We start from the raw sequence: 19,647 nt of genomic DNA, 5'->3' as shown, positions 1-19,647 counted from the left end.
GATCCTGCTGCCGCCGTCGATATCGCCTTGCACGCCACACACAGCCTCCGACTCCAACGCCCTCCGGATTGCAAGTCGCTACCGCCCACCGCCTCTACTCGTGTCTGCTGCACGTCATTGGTCGAGTTTGAAAGGGCAAGAACCCCTCGACAGCAGCTCTACATCACAACAACCGATCGACCCCCCACCTACATCGATCCCGCCGCCCCGCAACCATGGATACCAATATGGAGGACGTCAAGATGCCAGAGCCTATGCAGCTGTCGTCTGCCCCCACGACTGAGCCGACCACAATCCCCACGCTGGACGGCTGGATTGAGAGTCTGATGAGCTGCAAGCAGCTGGCCGAGAGCGACGTGCAGAGACTATGCGACAAGGTATGCGACATCCGCCTGGCGCACAATGTCATCGGGGATGCCTTTTCTGACAAGCATCGTGTTACAGGCCCGCGAGGTACTTCAGGACGAGTCCAATGTACAGCCAGTGGTACGTACCCTTTTTGCCGGCGCCTGCGACATCTGCTCACCGTCGCATAGAAATGCCCCGTCACTGTCTGCGGTGATATACACGGCCAGTTTCACGACTTGATGGAGTTGTTCAAGATCGGTGGCCCCAACCCCGACACCAACTACCTCTTCATGGGTGCGTTGCCTGCCTCAATCCTGCCCGCTCATGCTGACTGACGTGCACAGGCGACTATGTCGACAGAGGCTACTTCTCCGTCGAGACCGTCACCCTCCTAGTCGCACTCAAGATTCGATACCCCCAGCGCATCACCATTCTCCGTGGCAACCACGAGTCCCGCCAGATCACCCAAGTCTACGGCTTCTACGACGAGTGTCTCCGCAAGTACGGCAATGCCAACGTCTGGAAATACTTCACAGACCTATTCGACTACCTGCCGCTCACTGCCCTGATCGACAACCAGATCTTCTGTCTGCACGGTGGTCTCTCTCCTAGCATCGACACCCTTGACAACATCAGGGCGCTCGACCGCATACAGGAGGTGCCTCACGAAGGACCAATGTGCGACCTGCTCTGGTCCGACCCAGACGACAGGTGCGGCTGGGGAATCTCACCCCGTGGTGCAGGATACACCTTCGGTCAAGACATCTCGGAGGCCTTCAACCACAACAACGGCTTGACGTTGGTGGCACGTGCTCATCAGCTAGTCATGGAGGGGTATAATTGGTCGCAGGACAGGAATGTCGTTACCATATTCTCGGGTATGCTGTTCAACTCTCCGTTGCCGATGATCCCACTGACCTCGTACAGCACCGAACTACTGCTACAGATGCGGTAACCAGGCCGCTATCATGGAGATCGACGAGCATCTAAAGTATACCTTGTAAGTTCCTCCCCCCTCGATATGCTATTTCCAATATCTAACACACGTTCCAGCTTGCAATTCGACCCTTGCCCACGCGCTGGCGAGCCTATGGTGTCGCGAAGGACCCCGGATTACTTCCTCTAAGCGGACTCTTCCTCTTAGCTCCCACCGCTATCTCAGCACAGCGTTACATTTGGAAGTCATCACTGAATACACTATGTACGATTGCATTCCTGGTCACCCGAGCCGTCATGAAAAGTGACGGGAGACGCGTGGCAACGACGTGCTCGCTTGAAATGAGGCTCTCATCGTCTACAAGGCCCCAAGAAGCCGTACTAGAGACACGTGGGAATGTTGCATCAGGTGGTGATGTAGCTAGTGCGAGACTGATAATGGTAGAGAGTTGACTGTAGACCTTCCTGTTTCTCTATGTGCTTTGGTGAATATGTGTGTTGTTCGTAATACACTCCCGCGCATGAGCATTCAAATTTGATACGGGATCTATGCCCTCACTATATCGCTATACCTCCATTTTGTCGGTACCATCATGTAGTACCAAATAAGGTGTTGTATTGAGCGATTACCGTAATGCTGTGTCTTTAGGCATGTACATCATTATGTCATGTTGACTTGTTACTTCCAGCGCTGCACATGTATCACTGCAAAAGAAAATGCAATTCTCTGATGGTGCGCTGTCTGTGTTGCTGGGCACCTGGAATGGCCTTCAACTAGCCATCCTAGCTGAGTCAGCCACCATCTTGCATCTCGAACTTTTGTCCAGAACCAACATCTCGAGCCACACCACAGCGCCCGCCCATAATGCCTCTCACACTCTTCCGACGTCTTGCGCGACCCTCGATCCTCTCCGCAGTTGCTTTCGCTCCGGCGCGATCAACACGGCCATCAATCGCCGCCTCCGCTTTCCAGAACAGTACCCCGGCCTTCGCAGCCCGCCCAACACCGTCATCGCGCGCACACAAATGCACATTAATACAAGTCCTGCGACAGGGCAGGATAGCGCGGAAGGCGCGTAAACTGCGATCTCCACAATTGAAGGATAGACCGGAGCTGAAGGGCGTGTGTCTGAAAGTGGGAACGACGAAGCCGAAGAAGCCCAACTCGGGCGAGCGAAAGATTGCGAGGGTCAGACTGAGTACGGGCAAGGTTATCACGGCGTATATTCCGGGAGAAGGTATGGCAAACACATGGGAATAGTGGGCTACGGCAAGACTGACCAGTACAGGTCACAATGTACAGCAGCATTCGGTTGTCATGGTACGAGGCGGACGAGCGCAAGATTGCCCTGGTGTGAAGTACCATTTGGTTCGAGGAGCACTGGACCTGGTAAGTCTCATGAGCACACATATCATGGGAAGACATGGCTAACACTCTGCAGGGTGGTGTCGGTAGCAGAATCACCTCACGGTCAAAGTACGGAACGAAGAAGCCCAAGACGGCATAGATGGACAGTGCGGTGGAGTGTAGACATATGATTGTACCATACCCTAGCATCATGGGCGTTGAAATATAGCGGACGTGGAAATGCATCATCCAGCTATTAAAGTATGCATTGTTCAAGGACATGGGCACACCGCAGACATTCGATATGGTTGTTAATATGTGTGCATGACAGCCGTGATGCATCAGAAATCGTGTGGTATTAGAGTGTGGCGCAGGTCAATATGCCTCGGAGGTTTACCTACACTGTATGCAGCTGCAGCCCGACGGCTCGGAGGTCGCGTCATTCCAAGGATTCCACGGTCGACTTCCGCACCAAGTCCACAGCACCCTTACATCGTCGCGCAAGCTCAAGACGCTTGACCCAACTATCGCTGTGAACTGCATCTGTCTTCACAGTCGCCATGTATCTGCTTCAATAATCACTGGATTTAACCAAGACTTCGAATAGTTCTGCCTGCCGACCCATCCTCGGATATCCGCAACCGCCGCAATGGAGACGCCAGGCGCGTCTGCCAACGCGACTTCATTCTTGCCGTCGCCAGCAGACTTGCTCATGGCATTACCGCGCCTCTTCTCCAAGGCCAGTTCTCTCGGCGACATGATGCGCTCGGGTGGAAGCGTTATCGCGGAACCCACGGCCAACATGACAAACAGCACCATGACGACTACAGGCTCGGGATTTGTACAGGAATCCATCGCTGCAGCGGCTTCTGCGATGTCGACCGAGGGCGAGATGACCGTGTGGCAAGCTTTGAGGAACGTAGCCGCCTGGTTTAGCTACATTACTTCCAAATGGGCCGTCGCAACATTCGCCCTGGTGAGCATCTGCTCCCATGACTACGACTACTACCTTTTGCTGATTTGACTTCGCAGGCAATCGTGCTTAATAGAACCCACTTCTACGCCAACAGCCGCGTTCCACTTTCCTTCGACCGCCTCTATCTTCGTTTCGCCCTCTACATCATGCCCTTGATCCTCTTCCTCTATCAGACGCAGAACACTCTACGGGCGATACGCTGTCAAACCTCCCCCGGTTGGTCAGAGATGCAGTACGGAGCAGATGGTAGGCAGCTGGATACAGACTTCGGTGGCGAAGGCGGCTTTCTATGGCAGGTCACGTCAAAGATACTCTTCTGGGAGACCACAGAGAGCTCATGTCGAGCTGCGAATATGTTGCCCATCGGTCCGGCGACCACGCGGCCTTCTGGATCGCTATCGCTTCTATGGCCCATGTTTGTTACACTTGGATTTGGCCAGTTTGTTGATACCTTGGCCTGCGCCCTGCAAGGAAGACGCCCCATTCAGGAAGTCGGTATGACCATCTTCGAACATTCGCTCGCATTTGCAGAAGCTGAGGCTGTCGTTACGAAGCCGCTAGCGGTCGATTCTGTACGCTTCTTCAAACCGAAGTCTGTCTTCACTCCAGATGGCACATCCTTCACGATTCCGAGGTCGAAGCTCTCCAAGATCGCCAATGTACCACCGGAAGTGCTGTTGATTTCCCTCATCTCTAGTTTCAGCCACTTCATGAGCAACCTGTTAGCCATCGCTGGAGTGCGCTCTAGATGGCGACTCGTCACGACAACAATCTGCGGACTTGCCTATATGTCAGCTTTCGCATGGAGCTGTGTTCGTCTAGCAACCATGGTCACTGATCCAGACCACTATGTGGGGATATTGAGATTTCCTACTGTATGCATCATTGGATTCATCCCGCACTTGTTGATACTTGTGGGCATCGCGATATGCGCACTAATCTACCTGCTGGCCTTCATCATCACCGTACTTTCTCCACCTGCAGGACATGCCGACAATCTATCTCTGAGAGAGAGATTTGCATCCGCCTACGGCAATCTACATGCCAACATTCATCTGTCCTCGATTACGCCTTTGACTATCAATTGGCACGAAGATTTCTATACGACTATACTCAAGGTAGGCTATGTCATTCTCACATCCGCCAGTGAAGCCGTGTTTCTCAACGAAGGAACCAAGGTCAATGTGCACCCTATGACCTGGCTCGAAAAGCAGAGGTTGCAGGAACTACTCGCTCGGCGAAGAAGAACACGAGAGATGATCACCGACATCCCGTCCGAGCTCAGGAACGACACATTCGCGCAAGGCATCGAGGTAGTTGACGAACTCAACGATGTCAGAACGGATACATCACTGTCAGGTTATGCAAAAGAACGTAAAACGCGAGGAGTACAGGCATCCACTGAACCAGCCATTGGACAGACTGATCCTGCGATTCAACAACGTAGTCGCTACTTGCAGACCTACCAGTTCTTCTTCCGTATATCAAAGTTGATTATACTTAGTCTCGCACGGATCACAGACTGGGCGTTGACTAAAGTCTCGATCAGCTATCGACCAAGATGGCTACAACGCGCTGTTGGGTTCCACGTTGACCATGTTGATAAGATGTATGCTCCGCGACACTCCGATCAAGCGTTGGCAAGAGAGTCATGGCTTACCACAGATGATCGGTCTCGAATTCGCCAGGACCGGAATTTTGACGTTGAAGTCTTCGCGAAGGAGAGGCTCCGACAGAGTGGGTTCTATTCGGGACCCAATGGGGAAGATTCTGAAGAACGTCTTGACGACTACCTGTACTCCTGGTGGCGCAACGGTAGCCTATGGAATGACGTTGACAACACCAGAGACTATGTTGACTCGCAAGATGATGACACGACTAGCGTAGTGTCATTTGCTACCACAACAGACAACGACGAGTGGTCAGACATGGACGACGGTCAAAGAACACCTACGCGTGCAACCTACCAGAGAAGTCGGGAAGCAACACCCATCCTTGACGACGCAATGGACTTCTCGAGACTCTCTCAACTCCTGGATCCAAAATCTAGTGAGGATCGTGAAGAAGCCAAGCTGCTGTCTCGCCACCTCCAGAGCTCCAATATCATGACACGCTCGCAGTACCGCAAAGCTCTTGAGCGCGAAGAGGCGAAGATCCTCACAACATCACGCTACAGGATGAGCGGCGGCGTCAACATGACGCCCGAAGAAGAAGAACAACTTCTGGAAGATTTCATACTCAGTCGTCGCAGCGCAACGGCGCCGCAGGGCGCAAGTACAGCTGGAAGCTGGGACACGGGTGCAGAAGGTATGGGCTCAGAAGGACCGCAATGTGTAGTCTGCCAGATGTCGCCAAGGACAGTACTGGTGTGGCCATGTGGGTGCTTGAGCCTGTGCGACGATTGCCGGGTGGGGTTGGCTTCGAAGAACTACACGGCGTGTGTGTGTTGCAGGACTAATGTGGCTGCATACTCGCGTCTTTTCGTGCCTTGAGGATATAGAGGTCTGCATAGGGCTGGCGTTGAACATTTGTTTGCATGATCCTGTACATGATAGCACATTATACCAGAATCGATCGAAAATTTACTTCATAGGCGTCTACATTACCATGGGAATATCGCTATCTTTCACTTTTACACGAATGTAGACGGTAAGCCACCTGTTGCTTCGGAACTTATCGGAACGAGGCCGGCTACATTCAGGTACTTAGGCCGCACCTAGGTAGTGGTGACGTTTCCACGCGCCATGTGATAGTCGGCCCACTGCTGCAAATTGTTAGTATCATTTGTCCCCCCCACGTTCGTAGCTCCCTGAGTGGCGATCGTCATATCGATCACCGCCGACTTGGCAACGCAAACCGAGTCATCAACTGCACCCCCCGAACTCCCTTCCACTCCAAAGTTACCAAACTATCCAAATTTCGCCCACACCTCCATCCTCTGACTGAGCATTTTCAACGAGCTCGGTCGATTGCCCTCACCCAAGAACCAGACCCAAAATTTTATGCAGCCAGAGCCCATCAACGCATCACAAAACGTTTCGTACCAGCAAACCTCTTTCAACACCGCCACCACCTCCCAGCATGGACAGCGCCGCAGCCTTGACTTCCAGGTCTCTCTGCAGCCTCACTCGGGTGAGCTGCGGGGAGAGTCTGGGCCACAACCCCGCGGGTTCGCTCGCGATGCGACGCGTTCAGAGGCCGATACTGCAGTCGAGACCGTGGAAACAGATGGACTGAAGCGCGTCGCGTCTCCCTCACCACCCCCGAGGGACAGGATCACCGAATACGAGAATGCGCTGAAGTCTTCACCGCGAAAGCCTGCTGATGGGCCCCTCTTCGAGATCGTCAAGAGCAACAAGAAGCCCAGCGATAAGAGCTCGCCCATCGCGAATCTGCCTAATGGTGTGTACAAATGCCTCGAGAACGGGCGGAACGCGAATGCACGAGTAAGAGCTGACGATGCGTAGAGGTTCTGATCCATGCTATCGCCCACCTGTCACCAAACGATCTCGCCGCCGTATCCCTAGTCTCTCGCCGCTTCCATGATGTAGTCACTACCCCACACGCCTGGCAGGTGGCATTCGGTCGCTACTTCCCTGGCCCACACTCACTCGAAGATGCCGCCTTTCGTTCAGCCCTTGAGGGCAGTGGCTCAGTCGTGCGATCAGAGAAGAGACGCTTCACCAGGCTCACTGCGCTGGCATCGTGGAGAAGCGAGTACATTCTACGCACGAGACTGCTGCGGTCTTTGGTCAGGGGCAAGCCTGTACAGGTACCTGCGACACCGTCCCGCGCGTCTCAAATGCAGACCATCACCCCAATGATTACCTACGATGCCAAAACGTACACCATCATCAACCACTTGCAGGCCACGTTCGGAACCGGTTTGAACAAGAAGATGCCGCGCTTCATCCATGGTGCAGACGACATTGGCATGGTGACCAGCAGCGATCCGATGACTGGCAAAGTGGATCCTTGGGGACAAAGCGACCCTCACTTCTATGGCCAATTCTCAGAACGCTTTCCGGGTACCGCAGAGTGGGGTCTGGGCTCAGGAGAGGTCGTCGGGCGACCCAATGTTATGGACATATCGCAGCCATACGGCATGATCTATGGCCAGGGCTGTCCCGAAGGCTCGTGTTATTACCGCTCTCTTGAGGAGATGCGTGGTCGATTCATAGCTGAACCCACCGACTTCGCTATGCCTGAAGTCGGTATACCAAAGCTGGGTATCGACGGTGGTGCTATCTGCAGCGTCTGGATCGCCAAGTCAAACACGATCCCGACCCTTTCGGATGGCTTGATAGGCATGATGATGGGATCTGCAGCTGGTGTCGTCAGTGCTTGTAGCATCGGTACAGATGGTCTCCGCTCGTCCCGTGTACAGCGTGGGGAGCTGACTGCGCGCTGGGTTCTCAGCCCGGGAGTACCTATCATTGCCATCGCCGTCGACGAACAATACTCAACCAAGCGCTATGCTCAGAACCGCATTTGGGCGGTCGCTTTGAATGCACTTGGCGAGATCTTCTACCTCACTAAATTCCCAACTCGCAGCCAGGCTACGAAAGGCGACATTGAGCACTACTCGGAGTATCTAGGTTGGCTCACTGGCCGGACCGTCTACTGGAACTTGGTGGAGCCCAGCCGACGTACTGCGAGGCCTGACCCATACAGCGATGCCGATGTCGACGGTAGTTATTCGCCGCGAACCTCATGGGATGGCATGTGCTTAAGCAAGGATCAGATCATCGCCGAAACAAGGGAGATCCAAGAATATCTTCGCAAGCAGCCAAAACATTTCCGAAAAGCATGCCTTGGATGGGATATGCGACGAACGCTCGAGGTTGACTTTGCTGGAGACGACGGAAATCATGCTGGGGAATCCGTAGTGGTCTTCGAATGCGGGCTTGAAGAGGGAGACGTCGCCGATGTTAAACGCTTCACCCGATGTAAGATTGACGAAAAAGACAAGAGTACGAACATCTCAAGTCGCATTTTCACGCCTCAGCCTACGCAAGCTACATCTTTATTCGGCGGCCCCGGCGCGGATTCCACAAAGCCTCCTCGTGGTCGCAGCTCTTCATACCTCTCGACCACAAGTTCACCGGAACGAGCCGCTCTATTCGAAGAATGGAGGTGCTCAAAGTTGACTTTCGGCGGTTTCAAGAGCACTCAGGTCACTACAACTGCTTTGGACGTCTCTACCTTTGCCACTTTGACTTTGTTTGAGGATCCTGCGCTTGGTTTCTCGACTGCCTCGACTGCATCCTCGCCTTACTCTTCCCCGATGTCTGTTGCCAGCCAGCCGGCCTCTCCCTCTGACATCCCTGGACAGCGCGCAAGGTTCCTCGCCGCTGGTACCAAGTCAGGCGTGGTGCTGCTTTGGGATGTCCGGGCGCCTACGTCGCGCTCATCGGAGTACACAAACGACATTGAGCCTGTTCGTATCATCTACACCGACTCGCCAGAAATATCCTGCGTGGCTGTCACTTCACTCTATCTCGTAGCAGGTGGAAACGACGGCTTGGTACAGGCATGGGATCCGCTGGCTTCGAGCATGTCGCCCATAACAACGCTTCACTCCCGACATGCGTCGCGTGCTCGTAGACAGCTTGTGCAGGCCCAAGCTTCCGTTCAAGGAGTCGGCATCAACATGTTTGCTGCTGGTGCCGTATGCCTGGATCCTGATCCGACGGTCTTGCGCGGTGCAGTATCTCTTGGCAATCAGCTTCGATTCTGGAGTTACAGCTCATCTGCCGCCGATCAGTATAGAAGCAGTAAACGCAGGCTGCGAAGGGCCGAGCGTGGAAGTAACAATACCACAGAGCGCTTCGCCGGTACAGGCAGAGTCAACCTGAAGAACTACATTGCCAACGAACAGTTCGAGTTGGAGCGTGATAGACAAGAGCGTCACAAGCAGGCCGAGCATTTGGCAGGCCGTTTTGGCACGGAGCTACTAAGCGAGGAGGAGGCTCTAGCATACGCTGCAATGCTTTCGCAAGAAGCTGCTGAGGCAGACGAACTACGCCGCATCGAGCGCGAGAGCAGTGCCCTTAAGAGTGAGCCTGTAACGCCAGAGGCGAGCGTCCAAGGCCAACCTCCATCGCCTGACACCAAGGACGACGACGAACTGGATGCCGACATCGCCGAAGCCATCCGTCTTTCTCTCAACGATAGCTCCGGAGCTGGCAGCTATGAACCCGCCTCTACGCCTCCTCCTGCGTTCGAGATTCCGATCAAGTACGCCAAGAGCAAAAAGTCTCCGCAGTCCCGCTCCACAAAGAGCACGCCCAGGAAGGGTAAGGCCGCTGCTGGTTCGAGTAACGAGAGCGAGATGTCAGATTTGGAATTTGCCATGCAACTGAGTCTTGCTGAAGAGCAGAGTCGGAAGGATGCCGAAGATGCGTTTCCACCGCTCAGTCCAGCAGCTGGCAGTAAGGGTAAGGGCAGAATGTGGTAGTTTGGTCGGCTGACTGTTCAGCTTGTCTTGGGTGTCTTTGCTATTCATCTTTCTTTTCAGCGGTCTCACGCTTAATACATTTCGACCATCACGTTTGTTTGATTCTTCATACGGTACACCGATAGTCAGTATTGCCTCGGGTGTACCGTTGCACCCTGATCTTTCCGGTCGGGTTTCTGTATCGGGAGGGCGGGAGCTTCTTGTACCTTGCGCCAGATGAGAGCATAGTTATAGGCTATCTCCAGTAGCTTGTTGCTTTCGCTGTCCAAATATACACCTACATCAATTTTGACATCCGCACCTGATCGGTACGACTGGGCTTATTGGCACTTGACCGGTTCTTCATTGCTGGCCCTCAATGCGGTTAGCTTGGAGGCCTTACCGCCCAGACCCCTGACACTTCCTAGGCTCCAACCAGGTTGTGTTCCTGTCTCAGACGACAGCAAGTATAGAGTAGTGTCGGATAAATTTGTTCAAAAGAGTTGGGAACGCACGATATAATCTCAAACTCGACGCCAACCTGCAGTAGAAAGAGTGCTTGGCGACCACGTCTCTTCGTAAAGTTCCATCAGCAACCTGCATCGGCATTCTAAAGACTACGAGGGCAGCTTCTGAGCGGTGCCGGTTCAGAGTTCGATATCCACAGCAACTAGAGAAGAAAGTCGCAAAGGCGTGAAGGCTTACTTCCCGTCAACAGCAGCATGGCGGGTCTCTCCATCACATCAGCCCTACTTTCCCCTATCAACAAACTACGCGGAAAGTCGAATCCATACCAGAAAAAATACACCGCTCCTAAAACCCCGGCCCCAAACAGTGAATTCCTAGCCGAAGCACGTCAAGCAGCTGGCCGTGACCCCGTGACCGGAAACCAACAGCGCGCAAACGAACCCACGAGCACCGACCTCCTAGCCGAAGCGCGCGAGGCAGCTGGTCGCAACCCCGTAACCGGCCGCCCACAGCCCGTTGTCAACAGCAAGAAAGCGAAGAAGCAGAAACTGTCGTTGGAACAACAGCAACAGGCAGCCGAAGAACAGAAAGCCGCGTTCCTTGCTTGGGCGGCAAGACATCCACAGGAGGGCGGGCGGCCGTATGAGAGTTACGAGGCTTTCGTGCAGGAGATGGTGGCGAAGCGGACGGGGAATGTGGAGCAGCGGACGGGTGCGGGATATTATGCGCCTGAGAGGAGTGTGGGGGAGTATTATGCGGGTGGGGTGAGGGATTAGGGTGTTGGCACGTGAGATTGGGTTTGTTTTGTTTGTACTGATGAGTTATGGCATGTGGTTTCCTTGTTCTAGCGAATGATTTGTAGTTGTTCATGGAAAGAGCTTTTTGGGAAGGTGCAGGTGGGGAGGTCTGCAGCTGAGAGCAAACGAGGTTTGGAAGGTGCAAACGGGGGTAGATCAGGCATGTGATGGGGTCTATCAGATCGTACTTTCCGCAGCATTTCTCGCACCTGTTTCGCACAACAACGTCTTCGATATTCCTGCTAATCTACTTCCTCATACATCTTCGAGAATCGCAGTCAATTGAATCTCGCCACCATGGGTTCAGTAATGCTGCAGCACCTGCCTTCAGCGTGGCACGTTGACCAAGCCATCGTACGTTTCCTACACTCATCAACTCCACCAGACCTATTTTGTCAAATGCGACCCTCCACTACAGCCAAACTAACACCCACCAGCTCAGCGAAGAAGCCCGCATAGTCTGCCTCCGTTTCGGCGCCGACTACACGCCTGAATGCATGGAGATGGACGAGATGCTATACAAGATCGTAGACGCAGTCAAAGACTGGGTCGTCATATACGTAGTCGACAACAAGGTACTTTCTTTCCCTCCTTTCCTCCCTACCCATCCTATCGCTTCCAAACCTCGCTAACAGTCCTACCCCACCAGCAAGTCCCCGACTTCAACGCCATGTACGAAATCTACGATCCCTGCACCGTCATGTTCTTCTGGCGAAACAAGCATATGCAAGTTGACTTTGGCACGGGCAATAACAACAAGATTAATTTCCCGATTGGCACGAAGCAGGAGTTGATTGATATCTTGGAGGCAGTGTATAGGGGAGCGAGTAAAGGGAAGGGGCTTGTTGTCAGCCCGAGGGATTACTCGACTAAATGGGCGTACTAGTCGGAGGGAAATGGGGGGTGGGAGGTGATGAGAGCGAGGAGTGTGGCCCTGAGCTGTCCGATACCGAGGAAGAAGGGAAATCTGGAACCTAGGTTGAACAGATGTGGCATGTTATGATCAGCCAGAAAAGACAGCAAGGCTAAAAAGATGATATGATGTGTAATTTTTGTAAACATGTTTCCTATTGTAGAGGCAACCAGCCTTAGGTCTATTCCCCAACGGCAAAATCCCAAGTACTTGTCTCTAGCTGTACACCTTGGGCAATCGCCAGACAAGATTCTTAGACGCCATCCAACGCCATGCCATGCAAGTTAGCTCGCAAATATTGCAAATGAAACGAGATCAATCCTCGCTGTGAACAAAGCAGAACAACGCCAGAAAGGTATGCAGCGCCCTAGCAGGAAAATGTTAACAAGCCTCACTAATGCTTTGAAGAAAATAGATGCAACTTCTTCTTCTTTTTCTCTTTGCCTTCTTTTTCTTCTTTGCTGGGCTTCGTGGTACTGCTCTGCGACGGCGAAGGACTGTGTTTTTGCGGGTTGGAATTGAGGTTGATGGCACCCATGGCTGCCGTAGGAGGTTTCGGGCCAGCGACTCTGGGTCCGGATGGCAGACCCCCGGGCATGGCAGGCTTTGTACCAGCAGGCGGTGGTGCTGGCTTCGGAGGCTCGGGCTTCTCGAATAGATGTGCTGGGGCTATAGGCTGCGGTTGATCGATGGGTAGACGCAGACTGCGGCGGTTTTGGCTGAGATCGCCGACTTGGCGGAGGAAGAGCTGCGGCTTCATCATGTGTGAGGTGACAAGGAAGACGTCTCTCGAAGTTTTGTTCGAGACATCGTAGCAGGCGCGGGCCTCGGAGTAGGTTGCACCACCGGCGACGAATACGATGACGCGTTGACGGGGCTCCGCGCTCGCAAGTCGCGATTTGGCCCATGTCGGTTTTGCGGAGCGGAGGGAAGCGGGTGCAGTATTCTCCTGTGCCATGCTGGCTACATCATCGGGTGACATCTTAGTGAAGGGAAAGACGTCCTGAGGTAAGCTGCCGCGGATGTGCTCTTCTAGCATGTCCTGGAGCGCTGGGTTGAATCTGGATAGACCGTAGTCCTCAGTATTTGGAGGTGGGGCTGCCTTCGGTGGGAAGAGTGGTGGCTGTGCATCTCTTTTCTCTTTCAGTTGTCTGGCGACTCGCGCGCCAAGAAGGTCAAGGTTACGAATAACGTCGCCGTCGGGAGGTGGCAGTTGTGCGTGGAAGAGGAGCTTTTGGAGGTCGGCTGGTAGTATTCCGTTCTTAAAGATTACGTAGAGCGCGATAAGTCGTAGCCGGTCAGCTGGGGTGATCTCTTCGTCGTCCAGTGTGCGCACAATCTGGTCAGTCATGTTCTTGGGCTTACGGTAGTCTTCGTCAAGACCGGTAGCAAGGCACTGGAAAGGTTAGCGACAGCCGTGATATAACCTTGATGGGACTCACCTGTTCCACTGAAGCAAGATCTGGGAGTTTGTGCTTCTGGAAGATCTCCATGCACTTTTGCGCCATGGTGAGATGTAGCGAGTAGGCTTCCTTCATCTCCTGGAATTGGGGCAGACCAGCGATCATATCCTTGATTGCATTTAGTCCGTTCATACCAGCAGCGTTCTGGGCGTCTTGGTTTGTGAAATGGGGGTTATCGGCGATGAACTTTTGGAAGTCGCTGATCAGCTTGTCGAGAGTGTCCTTCATGTGCCGATGGCGGTTTTCCACCCATATCTTGTCCTTGTCGGATATCTCCATGTCTTTCTCCTCCGCCTCGGGGTCCTCTTCGTTGACAATGGTGCGGTAGGTCACCTTGTCGCTGTCTTGTATAGGCAACAGATCCATGGCCATTGCTTGATATGTGAACTCGTGGAGGAAGGGGGCCATGAGGTCCATGGATCGATCGGTGATGTAGAGGGCACCGCGGGGTCGGTTCGATTGCGGAGGGAAGTCTTGGTTGAACTGCGCGTACATGTCGAGCTTGTCTTGGACGAAGCGGGCGAGATGTGAGCACAAGACGCTGGCTTCGTGGGTTGGGGCTCGCGGCCGGTAGTATCGGATGATGGGGTATTCGCCGAGTGCGACGCAGATTCCGGTGATCTAGGGCTGTCAGCAGAAGCGTGCCAGGAGAGGTAGACTACCCACTCTTTCCGCAATATCCTCCATGTGGCGCACTACGAGGTTGTTGCACTCGGGGTGGTAGAGGATGGGGAAGCTCCACGGGTCTTTGAAGGTGACGAGGTGCGACTCCTGGGGGTGGAAGTCGAGGTGCACTGTGCGGAAGCTCCGAATCTGCTCGCGCGCCATCTGCGACCGGTCGATGCGCTCCTTGAGGTGTGGTGGTAGCAGCGTTGTCCATATCAGAAAGAAGCCGCGGTATCTGCGCTGGTCGAACTCGGCCATCATGCAGTCGACAATGTGTGGCTTGGGCGTGATGATGTACACGGCGTCCATGTCGCGGATCGTCTGCCGCCGGTCCTCGATGCGCTCGATGTCTGCGAGGTTAGGATGTGGCGTCTTGGGAGCGTGCGGAGTCGCGTACTTGTGATGTTGAGGTTGAGGATGTCATCTTCCTTGACCACGTTGTTGATGAGCTTCTGGCTGTCCTCGTCCACAATGAGTATCTTCCACTGCGCGGTGGCCGTTAGCGGAGTGCAGGCGCATTGGGGGGAGATTCATACGTCGCCGCGCGTGGTCTGCTTGATCGAGTTGAGAATGACTATGTGGCCTATCAGCACGTGTTCCTCAGGAGTTTCGCGGTGTCAATTTACGGTCGCGCTGGATATCGATCATGGAAGCCATGTTGGCGGGGTATCGCAGCGAATGCCGCTGGGAAAAGGCGAGGCGGTGGAAGCGGCAGCGGTAACGTGATGCGGAGACGAGGGCGTGTGTGGGCCAGCTCTGTCGGGGCGAGGCACACGTGGTGCTGGGCTGTCGCGGCGGTGGTGAGGAAGGCGCGTCTCAGCTAGAGTTGCGTCGCGAGCTGCGGCGGGCAGGCGCCGCCGGAGGTCCCTACGGTACTACTGGGGTAGATGCTTGGCAACTTTTTATTCGACATTACGTCGTCGACTTGGACATTCCTGTCGTCTTTCGTTTGTACAGGCGCCTGGCGCTTTGGATTCTGTCTTTTCTTCCTTCTTCTCCCGCATGATACCCACCATTGGCATGCCTCTGCTGCCGGCGCGACGGAGTTCGCTATGTCTGATCTGCTCTTTCGCCGCCCGTTCTCGATCGCGAACCCAAAACCTCCTGCCCCGAATCCAAGCCGCACACCGTTCCGCTCCAGCCAAGCCCTCGAAGACGACGCATTTCAATCCTCTCCAGCAGGGTAAACTTTCAAAAGGAGGCGATTCCAGGTCTTCCAAGTCTTCAATACCCATAGGCATAGTCCGCGACAAACTAGACACCCTGCACAAGGAATTCGCCACGCCAGAATTTCTCGACAGACTCCAAATAAGCCGCGAAGACTTCGACAAGGAATGGACTACCTTCGAGCGCTCCATCACGCTATGGATCAAGCAGGCCCCGCGCGAGTTGGTCACGTTGGTGCAGGAGGCCCAGCGGAGAAAGAATACCCTTGAGAAGAGGCTACGATATCTATTCTATGCGCAAGCATGTGGCGGCCGCTTCACAACGGCCGAGGCGGAGAACCAGAAGGAGGTGGCGGACTTGCGCTACCCAGCCGAATGGTATCCAGCGACACGAGAGATTACGCGCACAGTACACATGCACGTTGGGCCGACCAACTCTGGCAAGACGTACCACGCCCTGAAGCGTCTGGAAGAAGTCAACTCGGGCATCTATCTTGGTCCGCTGCGGCTCCTCGCCCATGAGGTCTACACGCGCCTGAATGCAAAGGGCAAGCCCTGCGCTCTGGTTACGGGTGAAGAGCAGCGCTTGCCTGAGGACACACAGGCCAACATGTACAGTTGTACTGTGGAAATGGCCCCGCTCAATACTCGATTTGATGTGGCTGTCATCGACGAGATACAGATGATCAACCACCAGGAACGAGGCTGGGCATGGACACAGGCTTTCATGGGTCTACAGGCCAAAGAAATCCATCTCTGTGGAGAAGCACGCACAGTACCACTGATGCGCGAGCTTTGCGCTCTTGTTGGCGATAAAGTGCACGTACACGAGTACGAGCGTCTGACGCCACTCCAGATCCAGCCGAAGAGTCTGGGAGGCAACCTCACACTCCTTGAGAAAGGTGATTGCATTGTTGCTTTCACCGTCCTGGGTATCCATGCGCTGCGACGCGAGGTCGAGAAGAAGACAGGCAAGAAGTGTGCCATCGTATACGGAGGCTTGCCACCTGAGACAAGAGCTCAACAAGCCCGCTTATTCAACGACCCAGACAATGACTACGACTACCTCGTGGCGAGTGATGCCATCGGCATGGGTCTCAACCTGTAAGCAGTGTGTCATGGGGACTTTCGATACCCGGATGCTGACCAATGTAGTGCTATCAAGCGTGTCATTTTCGAATCTACTATCAAGAGTAACGGCCTGAACTACGTGCCCCTGCAGATCTCCGAGATCAAACAAATTGCCGGTCGTGCCGGGCGCTACAAAACTGCTCAGCAAGCAGTCATTACAGACTCCGAACAGGCTTCGATTGTTGACGGCGCCGCTGACCCCGCCATTGGCGTAGACGACAAGCAACCCGATACTGTCGAGGCAAAGAGACCTGAAGAAAAGACTATAGGATGGGTCACTACACTTGACCAAGTCGACCACGCGGCCTTGAAATTGGGCATGAAGCGTGAGCCCGAACACATCAGCACAGCCGGCCTCTTCCCGCCGTCGCTTATCGTTGAGCGGTTTGCCAACTACTTTCCCCCAGGAACACCTTTCGGATACATTATGCTACGTCTACATGAGATCTCTGAGTTACACCCTCGATTCCATCTCTGTGCACTAAAAGACCAGCTGGCGATTGCTGACGCCATTCACATGGTCAAAAATCTCAGCATTCAAGACCGAATCATGTTATGTGCCGCACCCATCAACATGCGCCAACCGTCCCAGAAAGCGTTTCTGCGCCACCTCGCTGAATGCATTGCTGAAGGCAAGTCGGGTAGCCTATTGGATCTTGACACTCTGCCACTCAGCGTCATGGACCGGCCCTCGTCTGCTGAGCGCAAGTATCTCCACGATCTGGAGGAACTGCACAAGATGCTGGTATGCTACCTATGGCTGAGTTACCGATTTCCCAACGTCTTCACCACCAGAGCCCTGGCCAACCATACAAAGAAACTTGTTGAGGATCAGATCGAGAAAACGCTGAACGACTTCTCATTCATCGAACAAGCGAGGAAGCGGATGAAGACGACCAGAAAACAAGCACGAAGATCGATGGTATCAGAGCCTGAGGAAACCGGCGAAGTCGACGGCCCCCAGGTTGCGGCCTTGAAGCACCACATTTCTGCACCGCCGGGCATGCCAGAGGAAGCGAAGGATATTCTTACCGATCCGCGATTGGCTTCCGACGAGCCCGTAACTACCGACGATGTAAACGAATACCCTGATGATCTACCAGTCACCAAGCTGGATTCTCTCGCAGCCGAACACCAGGAGCGAACTGCGAAGCTTTCGGACGAAGTCAACGACCTTCTCAAAGGCCGAGCACAGTATGCGGCTAACTCTAGCGAAGCCGTACGTTCCGTGAATTAGGCGAGCTTTGTATGAATGCATGTGTCAAGAATTGTAGATTTGCGGTAGAGTTGTACATATTTTCATACATACATGATGTCTGTTGTAACATAGCAGCCAAGGGTATGATACAGCCCCGCTTGCAGAATTACGACGAAACGTCAAGGAGTTAGACCTGTACTATTACCAACAATTCCAAGCCTCTTCGTCGCACGGGCGACTGACAGCACGAAGTAGGCCGACTCTTATGATTTGTACTCCAAATGCAGAGTGTGAACTATTACACATGATTTCTCTTGAGTTACAACATACATTCTCACACATACTCTGACATACAGAACGAAAAAGAAACTCCTCCAATCCACAGTCATCTACGAACTCCCACCAACCCACTCAGCCCCTCCATTCGCAGCAACCACACTCCCAGTAACCCACCTACTCTTCTCACTAACCAGAAACCCCACAACATCCGCCACATCCTCCGCCTGGCCCATCCTCCCCCCTTCCATAACCTTGACCTTCGGCAACCGCTGCTCTTTCAATGCCTGCACGGCTTCGGCTGGAAAGGCGCGTAGTCCAGGTGTGTCTGTCAACCCCACCGACACAGCATTTACCGTTGTGCCTGGAAAGCTGTGTGGCAACTCGATGGCCCACGAGCGTACCAGCGATTCCATGGCTGTACGTGTTGCGTTGAATAACCCGGATCCGGGTGATGGGTCACGTACGCGGTCGGAAGAGATGACTACGACGCGGCTGTGTGGCGTGAAGTGTTCTTGTCGAACCAGTTTCTCCATGAGAGCAATTGGCCAGTGCAAATTCCCCGTCAAAGAATCGTTGATGTCATCTTCACTTGCGCTACCCAGTCTAGGTCGCGTATTATGCGATGCGTTGAAAACGAGTATGCTTAGACTCTGACCCGGGAAGTGGGTTGCTAGGGCTTTGAGAAGAGTGTCGACAGAGGAGAGGGATGTTATGTCTGCGGCTACGCCTCGCATAGTCGGAGCTTTGCTTTCGGCGGCAGCGTAGAGGTTGCGGACTGTGCTGGAGAGAGTGTCGAAGATATGGGCGGATTGGGTGGACGAAAAGGTTCCTAGGATGGAACAGCCGCGGGTTGCTAGCGAGAGGGATATAGCGCGGCCTATGCCCTTTGATGCTCCACTTCAGGTTTGTTAGATGTTTTGAGTATTGGGGGTTGGGGTTTTTGATGGAGTGCATGCTGAAGTGGGAAGTCGACAGAACGGCTGATGTAACATGGACCATCACGAAAGACAAGGGAAAAGTGTCAAGTAATCCGGTTTTCTTGGATTGGCATTGATGGTATTGTAGAGGAAATGGATGCCTTACGTGACAATGGCAACTTTGCCCACGAGATCCTGCTCCTGTAGTGTTGGCGCGGGAGGTTGGTAGTCTGCCATGCTGAAACTGTTCTATGTGATATGTATATCAAAGTGAAGGTAGGTATTACGTGTGAGTTTGAAAGAGTTCTATTTCGGGATGTTTGCCTTCAATAGTATACAACGTGATGCGACATGTACGTGCTGTGAGATGTGAGGGCTGCATGTTAAGCTACGTCATCGTACCAAGGTAGAAGCTAAGGACTCCAGGGCTTGCTACAACGAGCGGTACGAAGAAGCCCAGTTTCTGTAGTCGTATCAGGAGTACGTTGCACGTCTCTGTGCGCTTCATTATTGTACTAATGATCTAGAGTTGAAATTCAACCGCCACCTTGTCTCTTGAGAGACTGATTAGGGCGAACTCATGGGTTTGAAGGTCCTAAAGC

The 19,647-nt window shown here is 53.7% G+C and overlaps 8 protein-coding genes across 8 annotated transcripts; 6 read left to right on the top strand and 2 right to left on the bottom strand.

Annotated features, from left to right (window-relative positions):
• Positions 1 to 215: 215 nt before the first annotated feature.
• On the top strand, positions 216 to 1,474 carry PPH1 (Serine/threonine-protein phosphatase PP2A catalytic subunit; the record flags this gene model as incomplete). Its single annotated transcript, XM_049330988.1, has 6 exons — positions 216 to 377; positions 445 to 486; positions 537 to 642; positions 693 to 1,226; positions 1,276 to 1,348; positions 1,402 to 1,474. 6 exons carry the CDS (start codon positions 216 to 218, stop codon positions 1,472 to 1,474), a joined length of 990 nt encoding a protein of 329 aa, XP_049189534.1.
• Positions 1,475 to 2,149: 675 nt separating this feature from the next.
• J4E83_004056 (uncharacterized protein) lies at positions 2,150 to 2,792 on the top strand (the record flags this gene model as incomplete). The annotated part of the gene is made up of 3 exons (XM_049330987.1): positions 2,150 to 2,522; positions 2,574 to 2,674; positions 2,727 to 2,792. 3 exons carry the CDS (start codon positions 2,150 to 2,152, stop codon positions 2,790 to 2,792), a joined length of 540 nt encoding a protein of 179 aa, XP_049189533.1.
• A 489-nt stretch (positions 2,793 to 3,281) lies between these two features.
• J4E83_004055 (uncharacterized protein) lies at positions 3,282 to 10,068 on the top strand (the record flags this gene model as incomplete). The annotated part of the gene is made up of 4 exons (XM_049330986.1): positions 3,282 to 3,608; positions 3,665 to 5,915; positions 6,621 to 7,010; positions 7,076 to 10,068. The coding sequence occupies 4 exons, from the start codon at positions 3,282 to 3,284 to the stop codon at positions 10,066 to 10,068; spliced, it is 5,961 nt and encodes a 1,986-aa protein (XP_049189532.1).
• A 701-nt stretch (positions 10,069 to 10,769) lies between these two features.
• On the top strand, positions 10,770 to 11,291 carry J4E83_004054 (uncharacterized protein; the record flags this gene model as incomplete). The annotated part of the gene is made up of 1 exon (XM_049330985.1): positions 10,770 to 11,291. The coding sequence occupies one exon, from the start codon at positions 10,770 to 10,772 to the stop codon at positions 11,289 to 11,291; it is 522 nt and encodes a 173-aa protein (XP_049189531.1).
• A 318-nt stretch (positions 11,292 to 11,609) lies between these two features.
• On the top strand, positions 11,610 to 12,198 carry TXNL4A_2 (Thioredoxin-like 4A; the record flags this gene model as incomplete). The annotated part of the gene is made up of 3 exons (XM_049330984.1): positions 11,610 to 11,666; positions 11,750 to 11,887; positions 11,962 to 12,198. 3 exons carry the CDS (start codon positions 11,610 to 11,612, stop codon positions 12,196 to 12,198), a joined length of 432 nt encoding a protein of 143 aa, XP_049189530.1.
• A 421-nt stretch (positions 12,199 to 12,619) lies between these two features.
• On the bottom strand, positions 12,620 to 15,011 carry J4E83_004052 (uncharacterized protein; the record flags this gene model as incomplete). The annotated part of the gene is made up of 6 exons (XM_049330983.1): positions 12,620 to 13,621; positions 13,668 to 14,309; positions 14,355 to 14,704; positions 14,752 to 14,839; positions 14,891 to 14,928; positions 14,981 to 15,011. 6 exons carry the CDS (start codon positions 15,009 to 15,011, stop codon positions 12,620 to 12,622), a joined length of 2,151 nt encoding a protein of 716 aa, XP_049189529.1.
• Positions 15,012 to 15,374: 363 nt separating this feature from the next.
• On the top strand, positions 15,375 to 17,888 carry J4E83_004051 (uncharacterized protein; the record flags this gene model as incomplete). The annotated part of the gene is made up of 2 exons (XM_049330982.1): positions 15,375 to 16,624; positions 16,676 to 17,888. 2 exons carry the CDS (start codon positions 15,375 to 15,377, stop codon positions 17,886 to 17,888), a joined length of 2,463 nt encoding a protein of 820 aa, XP_049189528.1.
• A 350-nt stretch (positions 17,889 to 18,238) lies between these two features.
• J4E83_004050 (uncharacterized protein) lies at positions 18,239 to 19,282 on the bottom strand (the record flags this gene model as incomplete). Its single annotated transcript, XM_049330981.1, has 2 exons — positions 18,239 to 19,025; positions 19,212 to 19,282. The coding sequence occupies 2 exons, from the start codon at positions 19,280 to 19,282 to the stop codon at positions 18,239 to 18,241; spliced, it is 858 nt and encodes a 285-aa protein (XP_049189527.1).
• Positions 19,283 to 19,647: the final 365 nt, after the last annotated feature.

This window comes from Alternaria metachromatica, assembly GCF_023757995.1.
Source record: "Alternaria metachromatica strain BMP 0045 chromosome Unknown scaffold_7, whole genome shotgun sequence".
Lineage (NCBI taxonomy): Eukaryota > Fungi > Ascomycota > Dothideomycetes > Pleosporales > Pleosporaceae > Alternaria > Alternaria metachromatica.
Note: the sequence above shows the minus strand (reverse complement) of the source record. Positions and strands in the feature narration are given on the sequence as shown.